Source organism: Cyphellophora europaea, assembly GCF_000365145.1.
Source record: "Cyphellophora europaea CBS 101466 unplaced genomic scaffold supercont1.7, whole genome shotgun sequence".
NCBI classification, from domain to species: domain Eukaryota; kingdom Fungi; phylum Ascomycota; class Eurotiomycetes; order Chaetothyriales; family Cyphellophoraceae; genus Cyphellophora; species Cyphellophora europaea.
Window position 1 is genome coordinate 292207 of NW_008481813.1, and position 22311 is coordinate 314517.

Genomic DNA, 22311 nt, shown 5'->3' on the forward strand with positions numbered 1-22311 from the left:
TGTCGCGCACTGTCGTCTTTTACTGCGGATGACTGTGTTGCACACCGTTCGAATCCTCTGATCCTGTTGCCGTTGTCACACCAGTCTCGGCGCAGAGATCAGTCAATCGATGGTAAGGAATTCTACCTAAACGCGAAACGATACAGAAGTTCATCCTTTTTTCACCACAGTCGCGACATCGATACACATAAATCATGGCCTCCATTCCACCTCCACCGCCACCAGGATGGAATGCCGGTGGCGCGCCCCCTCCGCCGCCCGGCATGAGTGGCGCCCCTCCACCACCTCCTCCTCCAGGCTACCGCCCGCCAGTCAATCCCAATGTAGCGAAGTTCGCGCAGAAGAAGACCGAATGGCTACGTACACAGCGCAACAAGTTCGGCGAGAAACGCAAGGCTGGATTCGTGGAGACACAGAAGGCTGATATGCCACCCGAGCATTTACGCAAGATCGTTAAGGATATTGGGGACGTCAGCCAGAAGAAGTACAGCAGCGACAAGCGGAGCTATTTGGGCGCGCTGAAATATATGCCGCATGCGGTCTTCAAGCTGTTGGAGAATATGCCGATGCCTTGGGAGAGTGCGAGAGAGGTCAAGGTGCTGTATCATGTCAATGGATGCTTAACGCTCGTAAACGAGACACCGCGGGTGATTGAGCCAGTCTTCCATGCGCAATGGGCCACGATGTGGGTGTGCATGCGAAGAGAAAAGAGTGATCGACGTCACTTCAAGCGAATGCGATTTCCACCCTTTGACGACGAGGAGCCGCCACTGAACTGGTCTGAGAATATTGAAGACGTGGAACCGCTGGAGCCAATTCAGATGGAGCTAGAAGAAGATGAAGATTCGCCTGTCCTTGAGTGGTTTTACGAGCATAGGCCACTGATTGATACGCCACACGTCAATGGGCCGAGCTACCGATCATGGAATCTGTCGCTTCCGCAGATGGCGACCTTGTATCGGCTCAGTCATCAGCTACTCAGCGATGTGGTCGACAAAAATTACTTCCACATGTTCGATCGGGAAAGCTTTTTCACGGCCAAAGCGTTGAATGTGGCCATTCCAGGTGGTCCACGTTTCGAACCGCTCTACAAAGACATCGACCCGAATGATGAGGACTTCGGTGAGTTCAACGCTATTGATCGCATCATCTTTAGAGCGCCTGTGCGCACCGAGTACAGGGTGGCTTTCCCCTTCCTCTACAACTCTTTGCCCAGGAGTGTTAAAGTGGGTTGGTACTCGCATCCACAAGTATGCTATCAACGAACAGACGACCCGAACCTGCCCGCCTTCTACTTCGACACAACGATCAATCCCATCTCTTCTAGATCTGTTGCGCCGAAGAACCTGACCATAAGTCATGAGGACGAGATCTTTGGAGATGCGGATGAGGACGACTTTGAACTTCCAGGTGATGTCGAGCCATTCATGGCAGAGGAGGAGTTGTACACCGAAGAGACGTCTTCGGCAATACAGCTTTGGTGGGCTCCATACCCTTTCGACAGACGGTCAGGCAAAATGGTCCGCGCCCAGGATGTACCTCTGGTCAAGCAGTGGTATCTTGAGCACGTACCCTCAGGCCAGCCAGTCAAGGTCCGGGTCTCGTACCAGAAGCTGCTCAAGTCTTTTGTTTTGAACGAGCTCCATAAGAAGAAGCCGCAACCGTTGCAGCGCCAGGATCTTATGAAGACTTTAAAGTCGACCAAGTTCTTCCAGCAAACCACCATCGACTGGGTAGAGGCTGGTCTTCAGGTCTGCCGGCAAGGCTTCAATATGCTTAATCTCCTCATCCATCGCAAGAACCTGACTTACCTCCATCTCGATTACAACTTCAACTTGAAGCCCGTCAAGACCCTGACCACCAAAGAGCGGAAGAAGTCTCGCTTCGGTAATGCCTTCCATCTGATGCGAGAAATACTGCGCTTAACGAAGTTAATCGTTGATGCTCAAGTTCAATACCGCCTCGGCAACATTGATGCTTTCCAACTTGCTGATGGTATCCTCTACGCTTTCAATCACGTCGGTCAATTGACTGGCATGTACCGATACAAATACAAGCTCATGCACCAAATTCGGTCATGCAAGGATCTGAAGCATCTCATTTACTACCGCTTCAACTCCGGCCCGGTCGGCAAAGGCCCTGGCTGCGGCTTTTGGGCACCAGCCTGGAGGGTGTGGCTGTTCTTCATGCGAGGTATAATTCCACTGCTGGAGCGGTGGCTCGGCAATCTGCTATCAAGACAGTTTGAAGGTCGTCACAGCAAAGGTGTGGCCAAGACCGTGACCAAGCAGCGCGTTGAGTCGCACTTTGATCTCGAGCTCCGCGCTTCCGTCATGGCCGATCTCATGGACATGATGCCGGAGGGCATTCGACAGAATAAGGTCAACACCGTTCTGCAGCATTTGTCCGAAGCTTGGAGATGCTGGAAGAGTAATATTCCCTGGAAGGTGCCTGGCTTGCCTGCGGCCATCGAGAACATCATCCTACGATATGTAAAGAGTAAGGCCGATTGGTGGATCTCTGTGGCTCATTACAACCGGGAGCGCATCCGTCGGGGCGCAACCGTTGACAAGACAGTCGCAAAGAAGAACTTGGGTCGCCTCACACGTCTCTGGCTCAAGTCCGAACAGGAACGACAACATAACTATCTCAAAGACGGACCTTATGTGTCTTCCGAGGAGGCCGTCGCCATTTATGCCACCACTGTTCACTGGCTCGAATCGAGAAAGTTCACTCCGATTCCGTTCCCCAGCGTATCGTACAAGCACGATACGAAGATCCTCATTCTTGCGCTTGAGCGATTACGAGAAGCATACTCAGTCAAAGGTCGCCTCAACCAGAACCAGCGTGAAGAGCTAGCACTCATTGAGCAAGCTTACGACTCGCCCGGAACAACACTCGCTCGAATCAAGCGCTTCCTGCTTACCCAGCGGGCTTTCAAAGAGGTTGGCATAGATATGAACGACAACTACAGCTCCATTAATCCAGTTTATGATGTGGAGCCAATTGAGAAGATCACAGACGCTTATCTGGACCAGTACCTCTGGTATCAAGCAGATACACGCCACCTTTTCCCTTCCTGGGTGAAGCCATCAGACTCTGAAGTTCCGCCACTGCTAACCTACAAGTGGGCTCAGGGCATCAATAACTTGACCAACGTCTGGGAGACTGCTGATGGCGAGTGCAACGTCATGATAGAGACTCAGCTGTCGAAGGTCTACGAGAAGATTGATCTAACTCTGCTCAACCGCCTCTTGCGACTCATCATGGACCACAACTTGGCGGATTACATTACATCGAAGAACAATGTTCAACTAAACTACAAGGACATGAATCATACCAACAGCTACGGTCTGATTCGCGGTCTTCAGTTCTCAGGATTTATCTTCCAGTACTACGGTCTGGTAATTGATCTTCTACTGCTTGGCTTGCAGCGTGCGAGCGAGCTTGCTGGCCCGCCTCAGAGTCCAAACGATTTCTTGCAGTTCCGTGATCGCGAGACCGAGACCAGACATCCCATCAGGCTCTACACTAGATATATCGACAAGATCTGGGTTTTCTTCCGCTTCTCTGCTGAGGAATCCAAGGATCTGATACAGCGCTTCTTGACCGAGCAACCCGATCCAAATTTTGAGAACGTCATTGGCTACAAAAACAAGAAATGCTGGCCTCGCGACTCGAGAATGCGATTGATGCGCCACGATGTCAACCTCGGACGTGCAGTGTTCTGGGACCTGAAGAACAGATTGCCCCGCTCCATCACTACGATCGAGTGGAACGATACCTTCGCCAGTGTCTATTCGAGAGGAAACCCCAATTTGCTTTTCTCGATGTGTGGTTTCGAAGTCCGCATCTTGCCAAAATGCCGAACACAGGATGATGAGTTCTCCACCAAGGACAGTGTCTGGGCTCTGGCCAACAACGAAACCAAAGAGCGCACTGCGTATGCCTTCCTACAGGTTACTGAAGACGACATTGCCAAGTTCAATAATCGCATTCGGCAGATCCTGATGTCTTCCGGTAGTACCACCTTCACGAAGATTGCCAACAAGTGGAACACCACGCTCATCGCACTGTTCACCTATTATCGAGAGGCTGCTGTTTCCACAGTGTCCCTTCTCGACATTATCGTGAAGTGCGAGACCAAGATTCAGACCCGTGTCAAGATTGGTCTGAACTCGAAGATGCCTTCCCGCTTCCCGCCAGCTGTGTTCTACACCCCAAAGGAATTAGGCGGTCTTGGCATGATATCGGGATCGCATATTCTCATTCCGACAAGTGACAAACGATGGTCGAAGCAGACCGACACCGGGGTCACTCATTACCGTGCCGGCATGACTCACGATGAAGAGACTCTCATTCCCAATATCTTCCGATATATCATTCCTTGGGAGGCTGAGTTCATTGATTCACAACGAGTGTGGACCGAGTATTCGCAGAAGCGAATGGAGGCCAATCAGCAGAATCGCCGACTGACGCTTGAAGATTTAGAGGACAGCTGGGATCGTGGTCTACCTCGTATTAATACTCTTTTCCAAAAGGACCGCAGTACCCTCAGTTTCGACAAAGGTTTCCGTGCCCGCACCGAATTCAAGCAGTATCAACTTATGAAGAGCAATCCCTTCTGGTGGACAAGCCAGCGTCACGATGGCAAGCTTTGGAATTTAAATGCGTACAGAACGGATGTCATTCAGGCCCTAGGAGGTGTCGAGACGATCCTGGAGCACACATTGTTCAAGGCTACGGCCTTCCCGTCGTGGGAAGGTCTCTTTTGGGAACGCGCCTCTGTAAGTCTTTCTGGCCCCCTAATAATGCTCGGTGCCCTCCAGCTAACATCATCACAGGGCTTCGAAGAATCAATGAAATTCAAGAAGTTGACCAACGCCCAACGAAGCGGTCTCAATCAGATTCCCAACCGTCGATTCACTCTCTGGTGGAGTCCAACCATCAACAGAGCGAACGTGTACGTTGGTTTCCAAGTTCAGCTCGATTTGACTGGAATCTTTTTGCACGGCAAGATCCCGACACTCAAGATCTCACTCATCCAGATCTTCCGAGCCCATTTGTGGCAGAAGATTCATGAGAGTGTGGTGATGGATCTGTGCCAGGTGTTCGATCAAGAACTCGAGCAGCTTGGCATCGAGAATGTGCAGAAGGAGACCATCCACCCGAGAAAGTCATACAAGATGAACAGCTCATGCGCCGACATTCTGCTCTTTGCCAGCCACAAGTGGAATGTTACCCGCCCATCTTTGCTCTTTGATACCAAAGACCAGATAGAGGCCACCATGACTAACAAGTTCTGGCTCGATGTTCAGCTAAGATATGGTGATTACGACTCTCACGACATTGAACGTTATGTCAGAGCGAAATATCTCGACTACACGACCGACAGCCAGAGCATCTACCCTTCGCCCACCGGTCTTATGGTCGGCATCGATCTCGCCTACAACTTGTATTCAGCGTACGGCCAGTACTTCCCTGGTCTCAAGGCTCTTATTCAGCAGGCCATGGCAAAGATCATGAAGGCCAACCCGGCGCTTTACGTCCTCCGTGAGCGGATCAGAAAAGGCCTGCAACTCTACGCATCTGAGAGTAACCAGGAGTTCCTGAATTCTCAAAACTACTCCGAGCTGTTCAGCAACCAGACTCAACTGTTTATTGATGACACCAATGTGTACCGAGTCACCATTCATAAGACCTTCGAAGGCAATTTGACCACAAAGCCCATTAACGGCGCGATCTTCATCTTCAATCCCAAAACAGGCCAGCTGTTCTTGAAAATCATTCATACGAGTGTTTGGGCTGGCCAGAAGCGTCTTGGTCAGCTAGCCAAGTGGAAGACTGCCGAGGAAGTCGCGGCCTTGATCAGATCACTGCCTGTTGAGGAGCAACCCAAACAGCTTATTGTGACTCGCAAAGGTCTACTTGATCCGCTCGAGGTTCACCTGCTCGACTTCCCAAACATCTCTATCAGAGCGTCGGAACTACAGCTGCCCTTTAAGGCTGCTGTGAAGGTCGAAAAGCTGGCTGACATGATCCTTCAGGCCAAGGAGCCGCAGATGGTCCTCTTCAATCTCTACGACGAGTGGCTGAAGTCAATATCGTCGTATACCGCTTTCTCGCGTCTTGTGCTGATTTTGAGAGCTCTTCATGTCAACCCTGACAAGACCAAGCTCCTCCTACGGCCTGACAAGACAGTCATCACACAAGCCCACCACATCTGGCCTTCGTTGTCGGACGAAGACTGGGTCAAGGTCGAGAAAGAGCTGATGAATCTCATCCTCAATGACTATGGCAAGAAGAATAACGTTAATGTCCAGGCCCTCACTCAGAGTGAAGTCAGAGATATCATCCTCGGCATGGAAATATCGGCCCCGTCTATGCAACGTCAACAAGCCAGCGAGATTGAAGAAGGCAACCAGGACCAGCAACAGCTCACTGCCGTCACAACGAAGACCCAGAACGTTCGTGGCGAGGAGATCATCGTTACCACTACCTCGCAGTATGAGCAGCAATCTTTCGCCTCGAAGACTGAGTGGCGCACCCGTGCTATCGCCAGCTCGAATCTGCGAACTCGCGCCAACAATATCTACGTTTCGAGCGACGATGTTACTGACACTGAGGAGTCTTTCACATACATTCTGCCCAAGAATATTCTTAAGAAGTTCATCACCATCGCCGACCTCCGCGTGCAAGTTGCCGCCTATATCTATGGTTCTTCTCCCCCAGACAACTCACAAATCAAGGAGATCCGCAGCATCGTCATGATTCCGCAGGTCGGCGGTCTGCGCGACGTGCAGCTCCCACAACAACTACCGCAGCACGAGAATCTCAAGGGCCTCGAGCCGCTCGGAATCATCCACACCATGTCTGGCAATGAGACTCCGTACATGACACCACAAGATGTCACCACACACGCCCGCCTCATGGAGCGCTTCGACAGCTGGGACAAGAAGACCGTCACATTGAGCGTCGCCTTTACACCCGGCTCGGTGTCGCTGTCCTCCTGGGGCCTGACTCCCGAGGGCTACAAATGGGGCGCCACGAACAAGGACACGCAGTCCGACAACCCCGCGGGCTTCAGCACCAGCTTCGGCGAGAAGAAACAGCTGCTGCTCAGCGACAAGATCAGGGGCTATTTCATGGTGCCGGAGAACGACGTGTGGAACTACGCCTTCATGGGCGCCAGCTTCGGCGGAGTCGAGAAGCGACCCATCTACGTCAAAGTGGATGTGCCCAAGGGCTTCTACGACGGCGCGATGCGGCCGGTGCACTTCAGCAGCTTTGGCGAACTGGAGGATGGGGGTGTCGATCGGGAGGATATGTTTGCTTAAGAACTGTGCTGTTGTGGGAGTGGATTGACTCGGCATGCAAAGTCGGCCGAGATTGGCGTTTGTTTGCGAATTGGCGGGTTCTCAGGCAGGTAGGGGGAAAGCACGAATACAGCCGCCCCCATGGCGACGAGGCGGGCACGGCCAGGGCTGGGGTGGCTGCGTCTGTACATGTACTTGGACGGGCGGAAGCACTCATCAAAAGAAGTATTCTGATCATTGGTTCGCAGCAGCACAGCCGCCTAGCTCAGCCAGCGTATTTCCTTCCCGTTCGTAGTCGACGCTATGTCTTTTCTGCTACATCTCGATGACCCGCATATATATGACCCGTGACGACTGCCATGTACATTGTATCATACGGATCCTGCTTCGAACAAACGCGCGAGTTGTGAGAGGCGTGGCACCTGAGGGTCGACAAAATTGACGGCAAGGTTCCTGGGTTCCTCCCCGAGAAGGTCTACACACAATCAGAATCGACAAAATCGACGGGCGGGCTCCCTGGACCGATATCAGGTCGTTTCGCGTGGTATCTATTCTACTGTGAGTCTCAGGAGCCTTCCCGCTAATTTTGTCGACCCCTGGTGGCACCCAATTTGCCTTGTGCCTTGCACCCTGCGCCTTGGCGTGGTCCCGCACGCCAGGCCACAGGTATGGGAGACGTTCCATTCATTCTTTGTTTGCATCAGCTGCTGGATGCTAGGGGTGACCTGCCCGTCAAATCCAGTATTCAATGAAATCATCGAGAGAAGCCCATCGGGTTTCGGTAGTCATAGGCGGGTGAGCTTACTCGTGGTTACAGTACACGTTGAGACGAATATAAACGTGCGCGCGACAAACACGACATGACCGACCCATGCGAAAGGTACACAGGATGTTGCAACATCGAGAAACGTAGTGACGTAGTGGAAGCCTCTTCTCCTCAATCGAAGGAAAAGATATTATACAAAGTCATGAAGCTATGGTGCTCGTTCTTAGGACAAAAAGGTATGTGTGGTGGTTAGCCAACCGACCTGAGCTCTCTTGCTGCTCGTACAGCAAGCGCAAGGCCTGAACATGCCAACGCCTGAACATGCAACTAACCTGTACATCCACTGATGCGTGGCTTGCAATACCCGCCGTCGAGTTACCCAAAGCCCAAAACGCCGTTCTTCCCTAAGAGGCCGAGCCTGAAACTTGACTAGAAAACGCTGTCATATGCATCGTGGCCCCGTCTCCAGAGCTTGGTCTTCTTCTTGTGAGCGCGCAGAGCTCACCTCAGCGCCAAATGTTCTTTCCAGGCATGAAGCTGCCTCTCTCCCGATCCCTGTCCTGGCCAGCACGCATCGGTGTCACGCTACTCAACCGCATCGCTGCCCTCTCCCCAACCGTAGTGCCCATACTCTCGCCCCGTGCGTGGCCTTTCGGAGCGCTTGAATCAAAAGCGCTCATCGTAGTGCGTCTCGAAGCACTGTGCATGCTCTTGCCCGCGGTTGTAACGCCCTGAACTCTTGGACTCAAAACACCTGCCTTCCAGTCCTTGCCTTCCGACGTACCGTGCACCATGCGTCTAACGTGGCTAGCCCCGAAAAGATTATCGCCTGTGGGCGGTGATGAGGCGGAAGGCGATCTCCGGCGGTGAGTACGCAGGCTAGCAGGACCCCGCACAGAGGAGGAACGACGGACGGCTCCTATCTTCATGGCGTCGTCTTTGTTGGGGTTATGATTTTCAGTGTCGGAGGAGGACGGATGCTCAGTATTGGCGGACTGCGGAGGAGGAGATACTTTGTTGGCATTGCTAGAAGCAAGTGGCGTGATACTACGGCGGTTGGCAGATGTTAAGCCCACATCACGAAGGGGTGACGACTCGGACTCGGAAGAAGAGGTGAAGATGGTCGTCTTGGGCGGAGGCGGCATTGCCACGGACAGAGGAGATACCTCTGACTTCTTTGATAGAAAACCGGCTTTGAAGCGACTGTTTTTGTTTGCCCCAGCCGCGGAAGTCTCGGGTGGCGGTGGAATGGGAGACGAATTGTCGTCGCTGTTCTTCATTTCCGCGAAGCTTGTCGTGATATCCGAGATCTGCGGAATGGTGAGCTCCGTTGTGCTCTCCTCAGGTGGTGATGAGGATGGGAGCTTCAGGGGAGTCTTCTCGAACTCTGCCAGCGCACCATCCTCTGTATCATCCTTCCATCTGACAGCTCGTTTGACAACCTTGCGCTTCTTTGGCGTAGATTGAAATTGAACGCCCTTCTTCGCGCTTCCCGCCAAGCCACGTCGACGGGGCGATGCCTTCATGGGAGATGCCGAAAGTTGCTGGAGCTGAGGCGCGGCTAGTGCTTCAACGGCGGGTACCTGTTTTGTTGCTGACGGACTTTCCAGGATGGAGGTATTGACAGCCTGTTTTCTTCGCTTCGGCGTGCCGGTCTTGCGAGGTGCGAATGACTCCACCGGCGCGAGACTGCCGTCAGGCTTGACAACATGCGATGCCGCTTTTGAAGCAGATGAAAGCATATTCTTCAGATAGCGGTTAGCTACCTCGACTGCTTCATCAACCGACATGCTGTTCAAAGTGTCGATAGCTGCAATGATCTCAAAGTGAGCCTTGAGGAGAACTTGCACGGTGGACGCGTCTCCAAGCTTGGCCTGTTCGGCAACCGCTGCAAGAGACTCACGCTCGGCATTGGCTTTGAGCAACTCCACTTCACGATAGAGGGTTTCAGAGTCCATATTGTCGCCAGTCTCGACCTCCTTGAGCTGCTGAAGGCTAGCGCTTAATGCAGTATTCAACGCCCGTTCCCAATTACTCTTGGCAACTTTTTGCTGGCAATGGTGGCGTCCACTCTCGAGCTCAATCATGATGCCTTGGGCTGTCTTTCGGACAGCTTGCATGTTGCTCAGTGCGTTTTCCTGCTCGAGATTATCGCACACAGCGTCAAACGCGGCTATCCAGGAAGAAAGCATGGCAATCCGACGCCCGAGCTGTCTTAGCTTGATCATATTGTTGGTTCGCTCTTGTCGCTCGGCCACAGCATTGTCGTAAGCAGCTCGGATTCTCAGTATGCCGTCTTTGGTGATACCATCTCTCTTCTCGGACTGTTTCCGGAACTTGGCGAAGGCCACGGCTTCGTAGTCTTTCTGTTGTGCCTTGAGCTCGTTAATAAGGGCCATCTGCTCGTCGATCTTGACCAGATAATCTTTGACGTGACGGTTGACGTTGTACACGTTCCTTGTGACCTTGGTCTGGATGTTCTTCGCTCTGTTGGCATAGCGCAGGGTGTTCTGGGTTTCATCGAAATGTTGGCTTGAAGGACTGACACAGACTATCATGACGGTCTTGCAGTTGCCGCCGAGGGAGAACTTGAGGAGCCGGGTGAGTTTGGAGTTCCGGTATGGCACATGATTGCGCTTGCGTGGGTCGCACAGGGCATTGATACAGCTGCCCAATGCGAGCAGTGACTTGTTGATATTCGCACCTTCTAGTAGACGGTCGCCGCGGTTCTTGGTGGCACTAGCACGCTCGCTACCAGCAAGATCGATAATGCTGAGAGTCGCCATGGTGTGCGCTTCGTCTACGCTCGCATTGCGATCTTTCTGAGCAACATTGATCTGCAGGACGGCGTGGGAACGTGAGGAGACGGCGTTGGCTTCGGTGGGAGACATTGTGCGTAGCTCGTTGCCCCTGACAATTATTTCCATTACCTCCTGTACATTCTGAGGGTGGTGGCTCGACAGCCCGGCCACGGAGACGGCTTGGTGTGAATCTTCGCGCAGCATCAGACCTCCTTTGGAATTGCCAGGGTTTAGCAAGTCGCGAATTGTCTCGTTGTAGATTTCGAGGTAAGATAGTGAGATTTCGGTGACCTTCTCGTCGCTCATCTCGGAGACTCTCTCAAACAGCTCTTGCATGGTCAAATAAATAATGCCGGGTTGCTGATGTGTGCCGGTAATGGTATGCGTCTTCCCGCAGCCCGTTGCGCCGTAAGCGAAGACAGTAGCGTTGTAGCCGTCAAAAACACTAGAGACCAACGGTTTGGCTGTCGATTCGTAGACGTCGACTTGTGTGGCATTTTCGTCGAAGATTCTGTCGAATCCGAACGTCTGATCTTTGACCCTCTTTCCCATAGGCATGACGGAGCGCGAGAACTTCTGAACAGGATTGTCTTCGGGAGGGTCAAACACTCTATCGGTTCAATCAGCTGACAAGTTAGAAGGCCCGAAGACTACCACTCACAAGCACTTGTCGTCGACGACTTTGATGATAGGCCGTAGGCCCTTCTGAAGGAGTTTGGGTGTAGGTGCCGCGGCCAGGGAGCCATCGCCGAGGAACAGTGTCGAGTCGTCGCATTTTGTCAGTTGTGCAGCTTCTCTGATAGTGAATGGCCGTACTCTGACAGCGACGGAGATCGATGAAGCGCCGTCAGAGGTGGCCATGGTGGTTGTTTACTCGGCCCGAAGAGTGAAAGGTCAAGAAATTCCTGTGTCCCGCATAGAAATGCGGAAAAAAAAGATAACGCTCAAACAGTACAGAAGAGTAATGGTAAAGTGCAGTCTGTCGTGTACGGGAGTGTTTGTCAATCACGAAGTGAGATCTTTCGACCGAAACGTGAAACTAGAGCCGGTCATCACAGTACAAACTCGCGCTGTTGCCATCGCCATAGCAACCAATGCTGTCAGGCTTGGTCTCAGCCTCGTTAGCCCGCACTCCCACACTCCTCCTAACCTTTGAAGCATCCCATTGCCAGCATCGAGCATGTCTTATTATTTCAGCAACGGGCACCGATCCCCATGCTCACTGCAAGCAAAAGTGATCGTTGTCTTCGCCAGCATGTGACTGAGGTTGAGTGGTGCTGATAGAGATGACCCGACGGCGAAAAGTGCAGCTACAGGCGTGCACCGGCCCCTGAGTGACTTACCATTGCGCGTTGACGAAGGTGCACAGCAGGCTACGAGATGCGAGAGCAGATGTTTTCATCAGCAATAACGGAGGTGGTTCAATGCCATTATCATCGCAATGCCGGCTGTTCGCGGTTCATCCCACGTTGGAGATGTACCATGCGACACCCAGCAGGCTCCGCCACGGTGCGCGAACATTGTCAAAATCTTTGATAAGATCCACGACTCCCGCTCGACTGGTCTAGAGCAATGGTGCAGACGAAATCCACGATACCATGGACGGGCAAAACTTCCTATGTATCCGCCGCCCGAGAAATGTGATGGGCACCAGCCGGTCAGCTGCGGCTATTTCGGCTGGCTGGTCTTCTGCGTCAGCCCCAAGAGCCCCGGAGCCCCTCGCGGGCTCCTCCTCGCCCCTCATGTCCCTTGGTGAGCCGTTCACGGGCGGAAGCTTATCAACGACTTGCTCATGTCCGATGTCTCGATTGACATTACGCCCTTGTCAACACCCGGTTGGGTGGGATGGCACAGCGGCTGGCGAAGGTAGGAAGTGGATGACGATATCTGATTGTGTGCATTCCTGATATACCGGTCGTCTACCTTTGTCTCGTGAACACTTTCACTATCTCAGGAACACTCGTCTTCAGTTATGGATCACTCGGTGCTGCGCGGTGTTCGCCTCTTGCCATCGACAGGTCTCTCACGGCCCATAGTCTTTTGTTTGTCGCCATCACCGCAAAGAACGCCCCTTTCGCAACGCTCCATCCTACTGTCCGCGAATGAAGAGTCCTACCACCTAAATCAGAGGCGGCATGCTCATTCGAAACGCCATGTCTCTACCACCTTCTCTCCGTCCGAGCCCCTTGTACCGGAACAAACAGCTGCCCAGAGACAGGAGTCCGCAATGTCGTGTTTACCACTATCGGCACTTCTACGATCGTACTTGATCACATCCATCTCCTCGGTTCCATTTCTCCTTCGTCCCTCCCTAAGCATTCTATCATTCCTCGCCCATGCCAAGTCGCCCCTCCTCAACCCAGATACAAGCCCGCTGCTCCGCCTCGCCCTTAAGACTACGTTCTACGCGCAGTTCTGTGCAGGCGAGACCCCTGCCGAGGTTCGCAATACGATCGCAGGTCTCAAGCACACCGGGTTTAAGGGCGTCATTCTTGGCCATGCGAGAGAAGTAGTCTTGACCAAGGCGGACGCCGAGGGACTCGACGCAGCGAAAGATTGTGAAGAGCAGGAGCGGTGCAATGCGGAAGAAATTGGCCGCTGGAGGGAAAACACAATTGCTACCATTGACTTGTCTCAGAAGGGTGATTTTGTTGCCCTCAAATTCACTGGTGCTGGCCGACAGGCTTTGCAGCACCTCAAAGCCAATGTCCCTTGCGCTCCCAAGTTTGAAGAGGCTGTCCACGAAATGTGCCAGCGAGCACAGGAGCGGGGCGTCAGCCTCCTGTTTGACGCCGAACAGGCTGCGCTGCAAGATGGCATTGATCGCTGGACGATGTATTTTTCCAAGATTTATAACAAGGGGAACAAAGCCTTGGTGTACGGTACCTACCAAGCCTACGCTAAGCGAACGCCCGGAGTTCTGGCCGATCACCTCGAGCTGGCTCGATCTGAGGGCTTTGTGCTCGGTGTGAAGCTCGTTCGCGGCGCCTACCTCGGAAGTGATCCCCGCGAGCTGTTCTGGCCTACCATCGAGGGTACGCACAAATGCTACAACGACTTGGCTGCGAGCTTGCTGAAGCGGCAATATGGAGAGATGCTCAAGCCTAGCAACACCAATCGTCCGGAGTTCCCAAAGATTGATGTCGTATTGGCCAGTCATAATTCGGAGTCAGTAAGAAAGGTGCGAGAGCTCCGGGACGAACAAGTTCGAAATGGCTCGGAGAAGGTTCGTCTAGCTTACGGTCAGCTCATGGGCATGGCCGACAACGTCAGCTGCGAGCTAGTTCAGGCCTCGAAAGAGGGTGCTGTCGCTGCCGACAAGGATACTCCCCGAGCGTACAAGGTAAGTCTTGAGCCCCCAAACCATTGACCGCCCCCCATTTCTCAGACACAACGCTGACTAAAATACAGTACTTGGTTTGGGGCAAAATGTCAGAGTGCATGAAGTATCTGTTGAGGCGGGCACAGGAAAACCGCGATGCCGTTAGCCGAACTGTGGAAGCCAGGCAAGCATTGGGAAAGGAGCTTGCCAGGCGGATGGGATTGGCCAAATGAGCCGTGTCTTGCTTTGATATGTCATTTTTGGCGGAGTCTTCCTGCACGGAGCCGTTGGCCTCATCTGAAGCGATACCACGTGGTTACTAGCAAGGAGTTCAGGCACCATATATTTGAATAAATTGATGGGATAGTTGTGATAGATAGAGCATGTAAATCATTGATCCACACCTGCCTGCTACAAGCTTATCCTTGGACTGGCGCTCTTCTGGGAAGCCACGCGTTGACACGACTTGAAAGCGTCTCTGCTGTACGTCCGCCTCGGACTGCTTTAACCGCACCACATGATCCATCGGCCCCGATACCAGCCTGATGTTCTTTCATCATCTCCTTGTCTGATAGTGTGTTTCCCGACATTGCAGTAATTCAGCAAACAGGTGAGCCGCACCTGGCCCTGAGAATCGACATTCGCCCTACTTCTTTGTTCGCGACAGAAGGCCAACACCCGCACAACATCTGCCTAGCAACCACGGGACCGTGACAAAAGCCGCGAGCAACACTCGCAGTCACCATGGCCACTCATCACTTCAATTCTCTGTCAGACACTTTCTCTTCCAACCATTCTGCTAGTTGCACACCTTCGGACTCGCCACCATCACTCATCTACAGTGACATTAGTGACGACTCAGAGGTACTTACTTGACACATCATGCCCATACTCATATTGCGCAAGCCTGCGGCTTCTAATAGTCACAAGGATACCATCACTCCAGCCATGGCTTCAACGTCTACCCAAGATCACGGTCAGCGCATTGATGCCAGTATGGTTGTCCAGCAGGTTCTAGGAAAGCTGGACCATGTCTGTGAGCATGTAAGTTATCTTCCCGTTTCATCAGGCATCAGAGCATGTTTGATCGCGTGTCAGCTGCGCAATCGAGGCGAAAACGATGCCGCCAATTCCATCGCGAAGAATACAATCGAAATTGTCGAGACCTTCAACCAAGTCACCGCTCCTTGGGATCTTCAGATGTTTCTGATGGCTCCTCCCTCACAGAGACCTCGTCCCGGCCTGGCCAATGCTGGCACTGCCACTCAGCCCCGTCCCGCCGTCGCCACTGCAGGAAGCTGGGCTTCGGTCGCCGCCAGCGCAGTCAAGAAGAACAAGAACGGGATCATCAAATACGCACCGTCCGATACAATCGTGAAGCGATATGTGGAGCCTGAAGCTACTCCTGAAGATATGCGCGTCGTTTGGGTTCAGGGCTGGAAGCCAGGTCGCCCTCTCGGACAGATCACTCAATATATCACACAGGGGCCTATCTGCTCCATGGCGTACTCATCTGACCACGAAGCCATTTGCATAATCTTCCAATTTGCGAGCTCTGCCCAGTCGCTGGTCGAATCAAGCGCCATGTACGAGGAGGAAACGGGCGAATGTCTCTTTGGTCACGGCTGCGGCGTGATTATGGGCCAGCCGTACCCAATGACAACTGACCTAAAGCGCATGGGCGCTCCTACCCACGAGAGACGTCGGCTCACCTTTGCTCGATCTCAGCTCTTTGCCCACGGAATGACTGAGACTCGGTTCCGCGACGACATCTATGACATGGTCGGCGAAGCTAATGTTGAACTGGTTTGGCTCTTTAACACGGGTAATGGTAAGCCTTCATGCATCTTCTTCCAGAATTCTGCTAAGTCTCAATAGCGACTGTGGTGTTCTCCTCATCCAAGATTGCGGCCATCGTCCGCGAGAGATTTCTGGAAAAGTCTAGACGGGCTGGTTCATACCAGAACGTTCATGTCAGCTTCTCTCACGATCCTTGTGAGAAGCCTATGAATCTCATCACGCAGCTTGACAGTCCATCGTCTGGTCGTTTCCGCAGCGACAGCGTCAGAAGTCAGGAGAATCATCCTGACGCCAATGGCAACGGGCTCTCCCGTTCCAACACCCGCAATGGGGGTGGTCTTAGCCGGCGCGAGTCGAGGCGCAGAGCTGCCAAGAAGGATGCCGACGGATGGCAGACTGTGACGCACAAGAAGTGAGTAGCGGTGCATAGAAGAGATAGCATCGCGATGGACGAGATTCCCACCCCATTCTCGTCCGTGTATCAACAACATGAGCAGGGGATGCTCTTCTAAGATGAACCCAGGCTTGTGGGAGGCGCTCCCCAGCAAAGTGTGGTACAGCTGAGTCGCAGCCGGCTCAGCACAACGATAGATACAGCTCTTCTCTTCAGTGAAAGATGCTGAATAATAAACAAGCTCATTATAGTCTGCAACTTCAAGTTGTTCGTGTCGTCGAGATTGAGCTTGACAGGCCCCACACTCCCCCCCTGTCGGTGCATTTCGCGGTACCTATCCCGCCCCAACCTTCACGGCTTGTCCTTTTCTCCGCCACGTCTTCCACGTCCATCAGCCCCAAGCATAACGCGTCCGGCGAAGGTCTCATCTAGTCCCATCGCCGCCGCGTCAAATTTCAATGCAACTCTCTAGCGCCTGCTTGACTTCTCCGCAACTCCAAACTACCTCTCACCAGCGAACCGAAGCAGCCCCACGAGCAGCCCTGCACGCCGCGCCCCCCAGTTCTCTTGGCGTTTCCAAGCGACACCACCTACGCTGTGCCTACCGCCCCGTTGCAGCACGCGATCCTCCCCACGGGGGCTCGGCGTTGGGTAGCTTCTGTTGATTTCCGGGTTTGAGACCCTGTCCGCTCCCCAAAACGGTGAGCAACGTGGTTCGTAAGTGGAGAACGCGAATGAAGCTCCCGGCACTGAGGGTGGGCGGTCAGTGGTGCGAGGTCAGCATGTGGTCAAGTACCGAGCTTTGTGGCGCGGAGGCAGATGTATGCCCGTTCGGTAACATAGTAAGGGTATCCGTATGAATAGGCGGGGGCGCGAACCCGGAATGGAGGTAGGTTGGTTCTTTGTTTAACGTCTCCTCTTTCGCTGGTGTGGTGAGATTCATCTTTCGATCCTGTGCCATTCTGTGGAAATCGGGCTTTAGCCAGCTTCCTCCGTCGATTCGCCCACTTGCAGCAGCGACCTCCGCACGCGATATCTCAAAGCTCACCATCGGCCGACAGCCGACGGCACAATGGCCGGCACGACCGCCCAGGACGCGCCGAACAGGCAGCCCTCCCTCTCCACCTCCATCGACAAGGAGAAGATCTCAATCGAGCAGCGCGAGCACGACACCGAAGCCACAGCCACCACGACCACCACCGCCGAAGACATCGCCTTCAAAAAGGCCGAGCGCAAAGTCGTGGCCAAACTCGACCTCTACGTCTGCCCCATTCTCATCCTTCTGCAACTCATCTCATTCCTCGACCGCGGCAATATCGGGTACGCAGCCACGCAGGGCATGATCGTCGACATCAACCTGCGCGGCACGCAGCTCAACACGGCCATCTCGCTCTTCTATCCGCTGTATATCCTTGCGGAGCCCCCGGCTGCCCTGATCGTGAAGAGATTGGGCTTCAATCGCGTGATCCCTACGGCGGCGCTGTGTTGGGGCATCGTGTGTTTGGGAAACGGGTTCGTGCAGAACTTTGCGGGGTTGGCGGTTTGTAGGATGTTGTTGGGGGCGTTTGAGGTGAGTGCTCTCTTGCTAGCTCTGATGCCAAGGTGGGCAAACGGATCAGGTGGAAGAGGTTGCTGACGGAAGTGCGTAGGGCTTTTTGTTTCCCAGCTTGACGCTCATGTTGGCGAACTGGTAAGTGCTTATGAAGCAGCAGATCAAGTGGCGCGGGGGAAGCTGACGAGGGTCGATTACAGGTATAAGCGCGAGGAGATTGGATTGCGCATCTCATATCTCTTCATTGCTGCCGCGATGGCGAGTGCATTTGGAGGGCTGATTGCCTTCGGTATCCTCTACATGGACGGCGTGGCGGGATATCCTGGCTGGCGATGGTACGTTGTCCTCCACCCAGCTTCCAGCTTCTTCGTGCTACCGCATCACTCTACATGGCGAAGGCGAAACCGTCTTCCTATCGAAACCACCGAAGCTGACCAAGGCGAATCCAGGCTCTACATCATTGAAGGATGTGCCACAGTTGCCATTGCAGCTGCTTGTAAGTCCACCCCTCTCTTTGTGAACAGCGGACCACCTCGACGGAGGGGACGCCTGTCCACGAGACAAGAGAGGCCAATTCTCTGCGTTCCTTCCTCACGACCAAACACCACCCACCCCTCGAGCATCTTCTCCGTCTAACAGATCGTTCCAGGCTACTTCGCAATCCCCTCCTCCTACACAACCGCGTGGTTCCTCACGGACGCCGAAAAGGCCATCATGCGCCGCCGCGCCGAGCTCACCGAGGCCTACTCGGGCGGCAACGGCCAGTACACACGCGCCGAATTCATGCTGGCGGTCCGCGACGTCAAGACCTGGCTGCACGGCGTCATCCAGGTTATGTGTCTGACGGTGCTGTACGGCTTCAGCGTTTTCCTCCCTATCATCCTGCGGTTCGGGTTCAACTACAGCGTCAAGCAGAGCCAGTACCTGTCGATTCCGGTCTTTGCGTGGGGCTCGCTCGTATATGGCATTGCGGGGTACTTGAGTGATCGCTTCAGTCGCCGGTTCTTGGTCTGTGTGCTCTGCGCGCCGGTCGGAGTCGTGGGCTATGCGGTGTTGCTGGGTGGTGAGGCGGTCAGTGTGGGTGTCAAGTACTTTGCGACCTTTCTCATTGCGAGCTGTGCTTGGATGTTGGGTGGTGGGAATTTGGCTTGGCTTAGTACGGTGAGTTGTGGTCCGATCTCAAGCAGGTGGGAGGCGTGGGTAGAGAAGGGACAGGCACTCGTGGTGAGCATAAGCTGACTGGAAAACTATCAGAACACGGCGCCGGACGGCAAGCGAGCAGCTAGCATTGGTATAGCGCTATCATTGGGCAACGTTGGAGGCATCATTTCTGGCCAGATCTGTAAGTCTCACCCGCAGCACCACCGCCTGAGAAGTAGTGCCCGGGCTCGGCTAACCACTCTCGACTCGACAGACCCTCAAACCATGGCTCCAGCGTACACACTCGGCCATGCATGGTCTCTTGGAGCCGTTTCGATCTGCTTCTGCCTCTGGTGGGTGCTGCGGCATATCTACTACAGGCGTGAGGAGGTGAAGGAGCAGATGCGTGCAGGTACCGTGCCCAGTCTGGAGCATTTTTCGGATCGGTCGCCCGATTACCACTACCAACACTAACGAGGTGAATGAGGCAAGGCTGGGCGATGATGCAAAGTCCGGGGTGGTATGGCGCGAGTCTGGACGTCTGGACGTCTGTTCTGGATCGCCCCCATATGTATTGAGGCGTCCACTCACCCGACTTTCTGCTGGGCAGTGTGTAAATGCAGATCAACGGCAGGCTACCAGTATCAGCAAGCGAGTGCACTGTCGTTAACCATCATCTTATGCCAAGGCTGTCCGCCCCGGCGTGGACCCGTAGCGGAAATGATGAGCGATCACGACATCTGCGCTTGTGCCTCTTTCTCCTTTCTGTTGCGACCTCACGCGATCTATTTCGTAAGGGTTTCTAGCTGATTGGAAGTCGTGCTTTGCCGAGATACGATCCTGCGATGCGTGGTGCAACCCAAGCTTTGATGCCGCCTGGCCAAGCTGATGTTGAAGGCGACCGGGCGGCACATGGCGAGTGCTATGATTATAGCTAATCCTTGGCTGTGCTGACTTAGCCCATTGTTTTGATATACCGCGAATACACCGATGCGAGGTTTATAGAGCCGGATTGCTCCTTGTCTGCCTGATCCCACACCTAGAGGAGGCCTGCTACTGTTCACTCTCAAGACATGGCCAGTACTACTGATCCCAAGGGCGCCATCTCGGGCGACGGCCACGCCGTGTTTGCTGACCACGACAGAGACAAGCAACCGAGCTTACTCTTGGACACGCCAGCGGATGGGAGTGTACAGGACGAGCTCACCTACCAGTTTGAGGACTCCCGCAAGCTCGGTATCACGTCGAGCGTCTTTGTTATCCTCAATAAGATGATTGGAACCGGAATATTCTCCACCCCCTCCGGAATCTTTGCTGCCACAGGTTCAGTAGGCGTGTCATTGTGTCTGTGGATTATTGGAGGAATCCTGACCTTTGCTGGTCTCAGTGCCTTCTTGGAGTTTGGTCTTGCCGTAAGCCTAAGAAAGACGCGTAAGAACAGCTGCTGATCCAGCCAGATTCCTCGCAGTGGTGGGGAGAAGAACTACCTCGAGCGAGCATACCGCCACCCAAAGCTGCTCGCTACTTGCGTGCTCATGTCGCAAATGATCCTTCTTGGATTCTCCTCAGGCAACTCATTGGCATTTGGTCGGTACTGCCTCTTCGCTTCGGGTTCTGAGGAAGCAGATGGTTGGACAGCGCGTGGCATTGCCGTCGCGTGCATCACGCTTTCCGTTGTTGTCCACGCAACCATTCCCAAATGGGGCATCAGACTGTTCAATGTTCTCGGCTTTTTCAAGGTCTTCATTCTACTTTTCATCGTTTTCTCGGGCTTCGCTGCCTTGGCAGGCCATAGGAAGGTGCCGAACCCACATAATTTCGATAATGCCTTCCGACTTGAGACAGGGCCAGGCTACGGCGGTGGCGGAGTGTATGCTTATGCAACCGCGTTGCTTCGCATCATCTACTCCTTTGTCAGTCCGCATGACCTTTCGTGGGGAGAGGAGCTGACCGTGTTTGCAGAAAGGCTGGGAGAACGCGAATTACGTTCTCGGCGAAGTCAAGAATCCTCGCAAGACACTCCTCGTCGCCGCTCCTCTCGCTATCGGCGGCACCACAATCCTTTACGTGCTCGCTAACGTTGCATATTTCTCTGCGATCTCGAAAGAAGATCTAGCAAGTTCAGAAGTCATTGTTGCAGGTCAGTAGACAGGGATCCCGGATCAGATTCGGGCGGGACTCACTCCTTCTCAGGTCTGTTCTTCCGTAACGTCTTTGGCGATTCGGCAGGAGCAAGAGCACTCCCAGCATTCGTAGCCTTGAGCAATCTGGGCAACGTGTTGGCGGTGTCGTTTGCTCATAGTCGCCTGAACCAGGAGTTCGCGAAGGAGGGTCTTCTGCCTTTTAGCCGGTAGGACATGACTATTCCGATACCCATAAGCCACACGGACCCCAATTTTGACGCTGTGCAGGTTCTGGGCATCCAACAAGCCATTCAATGCTCCGGCAACTGCGGTAGGTGGGTTGGGTTTTGGGCTGTATGAGTCACTGACGGAAACAAGCTGTTCCTGCACTGGCTGGTTACCATCATCATTCTCCTCGCGCCACCAGCCGGACCAGCGTACAACTTCATTGTGGACCTATACACCGTAAGTACCTCTTCCAAGACAACATCATAGCCTCGTTGGCCTTTGCTGACCTGATCACTCCAGTATCCTGGTGCCTGGATCAATGGCTTTGTCGCGGCCGGACTGCTCTACCTTCGCTTCAAACCTTCAGAAGGCTGGACGTCGCCATTCAAGTCATTCATTCCTGTCATCATTCTCTACCTACTCGCAAACGTTTTTCTCGCAATCGTCCCATTCATTCCTCCCGACTCTGGCGACCTCGACCCCGATGGGTACCCCTATTACGTCTTTCCGGTTGTTGGTGTGGCGGTGCTACTCGGTGGCGCCGTGTATTGGTTATTCTGGAAGAGGTTGTTGCCCAAGGTTTTGGGCTACAGGATTGAGACAGAGCATAGGATCTCCGACGTCGATGGGAGTGAGACGGTTCGATATATCAAGGTGTATACAAAGGAGGACAAGCAGCATTGAGCTGTTGGAGGTCTCGCGATTTCCTGGAGACAAGGTGATGGTGCACAAGGTTCCTACGCGACCACATCCTGTCAACAATGCTTTCGCAGGAGACTGCGGCTCAGGTCCTCAAGGTGCTCCTTCCCCGTGCGTTGCGTGTGCCTTCCCTTCGACGCGATCACTTGTCGATAACATTTCAGAGCCTT

At 53.7% G+C, this 22311-nt stretch overlaps 6 protein-coding genes across 6 annotated transcripts; 5 read left to right on the forward strand and 1 right to left on the reverse strand.

The window, feature by feature from the left end:
• Nucleotides 1-194: 194 nt before the first annotated feature.
• HMPREF1541_07196 (pre-mRNA-splicing factor spp42) lies at nt 195-7337 on the forward strand (the record flags this gene model as incomplete). Its single annotated transcript, XM_008721521.1, has 2 exons — nt 195-4787; nt 4845-7337. 2 exons carry the CDS (start codon nt 195-197, stop codon nt 7335-7337), a joined length of 7086 nt encoding a protein of 2361 aa, XP_008719743.1.
• A 1251-nt stretch (nt 7338-8588) lies between these two features.
• On the reverse strand, nt 8589-11744 carry HMPREF1541_07197 (uncharacterized protein; the record flags this gene model as incomplete). Its single annotated transcript, XM_008721522.1, has 2 exons — nt 8589-11493; nt 11545-11744. 2 exons carry the CDS (start codon nt 11742-11744, stop codon nt 8589-8591), a joined length of 3105 nt encoding a protein of 1034 aa, XP_008719744.1.
• A 1366-nt stretch (nt 11745-13110) lies between these two features.
• HMPREF1541_07198 (uncharacterized protein) lies at nt 13111-14438 on the forward strand (the record flags this gene model as incomplete). The annotated part of the gene is made up of 2 exons (XM_008721523.1): nt 13111-14226; nt 14295-14438. 2 exons carry the CDS (start codon nt 13111-13113, stop codon nt 14436-14438), a joined length of 1260 nt encoding a protein of 419 aa, XP_008719745.1.
• A 715-nt stretch (nt 14439-15153) lies between these two features.
• HMPREF1541_07199 (uncharacterized protein) lies at nt 15154-16421 on the forward strand (the record flags this gene model as incomplete). The annotated part of the gene is made up of 3 exons (XM_008721524.1): nt 15154-15249; nt 15304-16036; nt 16084-16421. 3 exons carry the CDS (start codon nt 15154-15156, stop codon nt 16419-16421), a joined length of 1167 nt encoding a protein of 388 aa, XP_008719746.1.
• Nucleotides 16422-17471: 1050 nt separating this feature from the next.
• HMPREF1541_07200 (uncharacterized protein) lies at nt 17472-19565 on the forward strand (the record flags this gene model as incomplete). The annotated part of the gene is made up of 7 exons (XM_008721525.1): nt 17472-17969; nt 18049-18089; nt 18152-18286; nt 18401-18447; nt 18601-19112; nt 19206-19293; nt 19366-19565. The coding sequence occupies 7 exons, from the start codon at nt 17472-17474 to the stop codon at nt 19563-19565; spliced, it is 1521 nt and encodes a 506-aa protein (XP_008719747.1).
• Nucleotides 19566-20164: 599 nt separating this feature from the next.
• On the forward strand, nt 20165-22126 carry HMPREF1541_07201 (uncharacterized protein; the record flags this gene model as incomplete). Its single annotated transcript, XM_008721526.1, has 7 exons — nt 20165-20503; nt 20549-21004; nt 21054-21231; nt 21285-21441; nt 21503-21545; nt 21593-21679; nt 21743-22126. The coding sequence occupies 7 exons, from the start codon at nt 20165-20167 to the stop codon at nt 22124-22126; spliced, it is 1644 nt and encodes a 547-aa protein (XP_008719748.1).
• Nucleotides 22127-22311: the final 185 nt, after the last annotated feature.